General features: G+C 48.7%; 1 protein-coding gene across 1 annotated transcript; it reads left to right on the forward strand.

Moving 5' to 3' along the window:
• Nucleotides 1–1704: 1704 nt before the first annotated feature.
• rsr1 (ras-GTPase RSR1) lies at nucleotides 1705–2862 on the forward strand (the record flags this gene model as incomplete). The annotated part of the gene is made up of 8 exons (XM_014101909.1): nucleotides 1705–1733; nucleotides 1852–1883; nucleotides 1940–1966; nucleotides 2030–2109; nucleotides 2193–2215; nucleotides 2275–2303; nucleotides 2367–2624; nucleotides 2690–2862. The coding sequence occupies 8 exons, from the start codon at nucleotides 1705–1707 to the stop codon at nucleotides 2860–2862; spliced, it is 651 nt and encodes a 216-aa protein (XP_013957384.1).
• Nucleotides 2863–7019: the final 4157 nt, after the last annotated feature.

The raw sequence follows: 7019 nt of genomic DNA on the forward strand, positions 1-7019 counted from the left end.
AAGCCGCCATCCCTCGCTTTTTTCTTTCTTTTTCTCGGCGCCCTACTGCAACTTTGTCTCTCTCCCTCTTTTAGCCCAGTTTATCTTGCAGGGTCCTTTTTAGGTGTTGCTTGCTCGCTGAGCTTGGCATCTATCCTTTATCCAGCTGCCAACAGACTCGGATGACTTAGATTTTTCTTTTCCACCCACCTCTCACCCTCTTCGTGTTGCGAGACCACTGTTTCAGGCCATTGCCACTGCATCATTGATCCTCACTACTAGTATTTCGGCCTCTATCATTTTTTCTCTCCTCTCCCGCCTTTTTATTATCCTGTCCTATTCTGTTTTTTTTTTTTTTTTTCATTCTATTTTCAAGGCCTTGCTACTGCAGCTTCACCATCGTTGCTACCTACCTGTAGTTAGTGGGTTAGCACCTTCCTACCTATACTAGCCGTGGCCAGTAGTAGCTTCCGTCCTTGCGCTCTATATCTGCTCGCTACTGCTTTGCACCTGCCCATATACAAAAGCGAACAGAAGCCCTTGTCCGCTTCCTCTTCTGCCCAAATCCGATCAGCATCCCTTTTTTTTCTTTCCCCCAAACACTCCTCTCTCAACCTCCTTTTTTGAAAAAATATCATCACCTCTGTCAAGCATTCTGACTACGGTTCCCTTGGCGCAAACCGCGGTATCATTCCAATCAACAATAGCCGCTATTTTTCATCCTGCTCAAAACCTTCTCATCTGCATCTACTCTACCCAACTGCATCCTACCCAGTCACCACGCTATTCTTCTTCCAGCAACTTTTCCACCCCCAAAGGGACACACGAGCTGCTATCAGTCAATACCCTTGACAACATTCCAGTGTAGGTACTTTTGTCATGATTTTTTTCTTTTCTTGTTTTTTTTTTTTCTCATCTTTCCATGGGCAACGCTTCTTTCATCCTTGTCTCAAACCATTCTGAGGGGAAAATCAGAAACAAGAAAAGGAGAAGAACAAGAAGAAAAGTGATACAAAAAGAAATGAAAATCGACTAATCGTTGCGATAGATCGTTGTGACAAGACGAGAAAAAGAAAAGAAGAAACAACATCCCACTCTCAACCCGCGGACTGCTTCTGCGTTGTTCTCTCAATTCTTCGCTTAACCCCCCCGCTCTGCAGAGCCGTTTTTAGTGCTGCAACTCGACATTCCAAGACTAGCAGCCAAATCAGTCGACGGCCGATACCCTCACAATCCCCGTCGTTTTGCAATATAACCGCCATTCACCGCCCCCACGACGGTTCAATTTTTCCGGCTCGTCTTGGAGACAGTGACATTATCTGATTGATTACTCACCCAGACGATTGCAACACGACGTCTTGCCTGGTTTTTTTTTCCCTCTCCTGTGTCCATTGAACTTTGATCTATCGCGGCATTCCCTACTCGCTGTGCTCACGCCGTCTGACCGCCGCCCGGTGCTTCCATTGGCCAGGCTTTTTATACCCCGGAACCTGCAGCGTCTGCAGCTACGCGAGACGAACAGTCCCGAAATTTGTCTCAGTGGCGGCTTCGTGTTTCACAGCGCATCGCCGGCTCGGCCCTTGAGCCTTGATACAGCCTGTACACCGTCAAATCCGCTCCTCGTTGACTTGAAAAGCGCTGCCGTTGGCTGCACTGCTTTCTTCCAGCCTTTTGCTATAAGTCCCATCCCTTTAGGCTTCATTGCGCCATATACCATCGACAGCCATGGCACCGCGAAGTCCCTACTCGTCCAGGTAAGGCAACAACCCTGTGATACCCAATTGACCTTGGTCGATATCAGATGCAATTCTTCTCCTTCTCCATGACCGTCTCAGAGTTCTCTGTCTAACCATTTCGCTTATGTCCTCATAGCCGTGAGCTCCACGTGGTTGTTCTTGGCGCAGGTTTGTCACGCCTCAGCCCCCAGCCAGATGTGCCACATCGCTAACGTTTTGCATAGGTGGCGTCGGCAAAAGTTGCCTCACTGGTAAGTCATCTCGTCACGCTATCCTAGCCACCATTTCGAATGCAGTTCCTGACGGCAGAGCAGCCCAGTTTGTCCACAATGAATGGATCGAGAGCTACGATCCTACCATCGAAGACTCGTACCGCACTCAAGTACAGGTTGATGTGAGTTTTCACCATCTCTTGAGCCTTTCTTGCCCACGCATCTTTGCCAGCTTTCTAACACCGTGTTTTCCATTGCTCTCTAGGGCCGGCAAGTAATTTTGGAGATGTAAGTCTTCTGGCCGCTGTTGGTTCGTTGTTGGACAGTTTCTGATATCAAGATGATAGCCTTGACACTGCTGGCACCGAACAGTTTGGTATGCACCTTTTGTCTCTTCTCCTCCATCTCGCCAAGCATATTCCAACTAATGCGCGTGTAGTGGCCATGAGAGATTTGTACATGAAAACTGGTCAAGGTTTCCTGCTCGTCTTCAGCATCACATCTGCCTCATCACTCAACGAGCTGGAAGGCCTTAGAGAAGAAATCCTTCGCATCAAAGATGACGACAATGTACCCATGGTGATTGTCGGCAACAAGGCTGATTTGGAAGAGGGGAGAGTCATTCCTCGAGCCAAGGGCTTTGCCATATCACAGAAATGGGGAGCTCCGTATTATGAAGCCAGTGCCAGGACCCGAAGTAAGCTTGTTCCTGCTGCCTCCCTTTACACCCCGGTCTAGCATTTTTCACTAACCGTGACCAAGCAAACGTTGATGAGGTCTTTATCGATCTTTGCCGGCAGATGCTCCGCAAAGAAGATGATACGACTGATCCCGACGACAGTTCCAGGATAGATGCGCTCAAGGCTTCCAACAACAAGCGCAGGCGGCGCTCCAAGTTTCGAGACAGCACCCACCCGCGATGCGTCATCTTGTAATTGACTCATCCCTATTTGACGACTGAATACGCCCATGACGGGCTACGGCTGAGAGCATACTGAAAAGTTACCGACGATGCAACTGTGGATGAAATCCTTTTATTACATGGAACCGCATACATATACCCGGGCATTTGATTGTATTTGCTGTTGAGCAAAGCGGGAATTTTCCTTTCTTTTAAGCACGGCAGAGCGCTTCACCCTCACGCGATTTTTTGTCCCTAGCCTCTCGACAACTTAGCCTTGGGATACGACGAAAAGGGATTTGCGACCTTGATCCGAACTCGGGAAACAGCCAATCGATCTATTCCTTTTTTCGCGGCAAAATGTTGCAAGGCCGCCATCGCCCTCCCTATTGCAACTTCGTCGCTTCAAAACAAGCCAAGTCTAGATGTGTGCTTGACTTTTTTTTCCTTTTTTTCGTTTTATCTCCTAAGTACTAGAAGAATGGGGTGGTAATTCCTGGGGAGGCAGGGGGACATGGTACAAGACATCGCCGGCGTTATTAGACTTGGAAGGGCAAGACTTGGAACGAATGCTGAGATCATAGAAGCACTCATACTCACTCACGTGGCGCGGGATGGACATCAGAGGAAGGGTTGGGGTGACAAGTTGCAGCAATTTCATACCTAGGTATTCCTTACCCGCAAACAAGACTTTGATGCACCCGTTGAAGATGCATGTTTTCCGCACAACCTGATGTACATTTTCCCATCCAGACGCCTGTAGTGAATGAAAACGGAGTAACTACCGTCGAGACTTTTGTTTGAACAGGAGTTGGGTGTTATTCGCGGGCGAAGGAAAGCATGCAAAGAGATAGAGAGATTGATGATCACGACGGGATAGACATGACCAGCAAGCAAGCGGTAGAAAGAACAAAAGACAAGAAGGAGAATGAATAAATAGAGTGAGTGAATAGGAGAAAATTGGAAGAAAAAAAAAACCCCCCGTTCATTTCTAGAGAAAGGGAAAAAAGAAAGGGTCTGGCCGGGGATTGAACCCGGGACCTCTCGCAAGCAAGCTGTAGGGTTTACCCTAAGCGAGAATCATACCACTAGACCACCAGACCGAAGATGTTCTTCTTGATGTAAGTGAGTGAAATATTTAGCATTATATGCTAAAGCATAACAAAACAGGTTGAGAAGACTTTGCATGCATATGAGACACCGTGATCGTTCACGTCTTTCTGATTTGGATTCACGGTTATTTTGCAGATAGGATGCATGTAATTACTACCCCGACAGGATCCACATTTGTTCTATTCATGTAAAACGTGAGGACCCTGCACATTGGCAGTTGTAAGTTGAGCATGAGTGGGTGTTGAATAGTCCAAGACATGCAGCCACTCTTCGAGACAGCATCGCACTAATCACCTTGATCCCAGAGTATGGCTATCAGAAGTGTTCAGGTGACGTGCTTTGAGAGAACCGGGGGATATCGTGGTGCAACAAGACTCGTATCCGAGGTCAGTAGTATACAATATCTCTGCTGGAGAAGACATGGTTGGTCAATAACGCATGGGGCTTCTTGGTAGACCTTGTGTGTCTGAAAACATCTTAGAATCTCTAGTAAGCAGTTAGATGCTTGCATTTTGGGCCCATCTTGTGTATGCATCACTCTTTGAACGTGACGGTCGCAAGACATATATGTAGTGATAGATCATCTCTGGAAGGAGGAGGAATCGGGATCATTAGCAAGGAAAGCATGTCCCTTCAAGGCGCAGAGTGAGGTCAGACATGGAAGCAAGTGAGGGGGCGAGATATGGTTGAGACAGAGCGACTCTCACTGTAGTATCGCTATTAGCTTGCAGCATTTGCCAAAGCTCGTTTGGACATAGTAAAAGACAGGCTCACGGTGGACTGCAAGGGGGAGACAAAACTGGATGGTGTCGCCATTTTGCGATAGGTGGAATCGATGCGCCAAGGACAGCACCGTTTCTTGTATTGACAGCAAAACGACCTAGGAGGAGCACCTCTGAGATTTCAGAAAATGACGGAGAAAAAGTGTAATTGAGCAGGGAAGGTGAAGATGTGGAAGCAAGCAGCTGAGAGGCTGGTTTGTTTGTTTATTTCTTCAGAAACTGAAGTCTCAAAGCGGGCATGGCGGATTGTATCTGGTGGAAAGGTCACTTTGAACAGGGAAGCAATTATCACTGAGTGCTTGAAGAGAACTGCACCGTTAAGAAGCACGGCATCCCGTCGCGATAGGAAATAGCCACTTGGCCTTGTGAATGAAAACGATAGATGTTGTGTTCTTGTCATGACGAAACACCAAAGCTAGAAGAAGCACAATTACGCATAAAAAATGCCCCAAAAAACCTTTCTCCCCACTTGGGTGAAGAAGGATTTTGAGGTGGCGTTTGCAGATGGCAGCACGGAGTGGAGGTTTTGCTTCTTAAATGACGAGTGTGCCCCCTAGTTCTCGCATCTACAGGCACTGGAGAAGGTGGAGAGCGGGACGACCTGTCCGTAGGGCAAATAAGAGCAGAACGGTGAGGCATCTAGAAACCGAAAATCAGTGCCTACCCAAGTCTCGGGCGTTATCTCAAGAGTTGATGAAGACATATAATCGCCACTTAAGGGATATTAAACCCAAGAATGTCACATGGGCGACATCCCTAGATGTTGTCTGAATGTGACAAGGTGCTCGCGAAAGGCGTATAAGAGAAGCTCAGCCGATAGGATGTGTTATTCCAGAAGCAGCCGAGGCACTTGAGAACTCACGCGGGCTGCTCTGGGGTCACACGCCGCCGTTTGGAAAATTGCGCCTGTGTGGCTGTTGGTCGAATCGGACCAACTGCCAACAAGCCGCGCATGATAGAGGTGGTGGATGCATGCCCTTCGACGCATTACACCAGCCTGCTACCAAATAGGCAGCGGGAAAAAGCTCCAAGGGTGACTGGAGACGCGGTTAAACTTTGCAAGTACCATGAAAGGGACAATGGAGTCAAGCCGCTTTCGCAGATACGCCCCAGAAACTTCTTCCCTTATGCTCACAGTATTGGACTGAGATCAGATACCCCAAATCTAGCATAGCCCGCACCAAGCAGAGAGGGTCAGCTCATTTTTCGGACTCATCTTGGAATATTGAACCAATATGGGTAGTTCTTTGACTTACAACGTTGGCAATGAGTACAGGGCTGATTCTCGTCTGAGGTAACTTGGTGAACTGAAAAGGGGGGCTTTTTCATGTGTCGGCCGCTGGCCGAGATGGAAGCTCATGAGCCTAGAGAAAGCGAGCGAAGCCCACATTCATCCTGCTGAACCCAACCACTTGGTGGTGGTAGCCGAGACCCTTCCCGGGGTTGATTCCGTCTTTCAAGTGTGTGTGGATGCGAGGTGAAGAAATGTGATTGACATGGGCTGACACACAGTAGCGCGTCGTCTGCTTCTAGCCACGACCAATGAACTAGTATGTTGCGAGGAGGCCCACGCCTGGGAGTGTACCGTCCATAGAGCTTGGCCAAAGGCCGGAAAGGAGGCCCTTCGTATGCCGTACGAAGTGGGCGTCTTTCTCTCTCGTGTGGGATGTGAGATGGCATATGTGGCCCACATGAGTCTGGGAGAGATGTGACTTGAGCATCTGGGGTGTCGATATGATCAAGATCGCGGCAGAGGCTATGCAAGTTAGTCAGTGCCCGCCTTTTCCGCCTGGCCGAGAGGTGGGATGAGGATGCATACTTGTATGTAACAATAGGAAGAAAACGGAGATGAACTTGCGTGGCATGAATAAGCCAGGGTTCTGAGGGAAGAGCGCGCAGCAGATAGGAGGCAAATGTGGTTAAAGCAACATCATGATGCCGGCACAGGGGATCGCTTTAGCATGGACATGGCAGGCTGCCAAGAATCTCGAGGGCGAATGGGACGACAAGAAAGTTGGCTTCCGCGTGCCAGGTGCCATGACCAGTTTGGCTCCATGTCTCGAGTCGGCCGCGGTGGCTGAAGGGCTGGAGGATTTGGGGTATCGTATCCTTATTAGAGGCTTGGTTAGCAGGAGGGCGGAACGGGAGTAGTAGTTTCAAGATGGTGGGCAAAAAGTACACAGCCTCGGCGCACTTCCAGATCCAGCACGTAAGTGATGCGAATCGCATCCTGGTGGATGGACATTGATATGAACGGCATATGAAAAGAAGAAAAGCGTCGGCAAAATAGGAGGGA

Source organism: Trichoderma virens, assembly GCF_000170995.1.
Source record: "Trichoderma virens Gv29-8 chromosome Unknown TRIVIscaffold_6, whole genome shotgun sequence".
Lineage (NCBI taxonomy): Eukaryota > Fungi > Ascomycota > Sordariomycetes > Hypocreales > Hypocreaceae > Trichoderma > Trichoderma virens.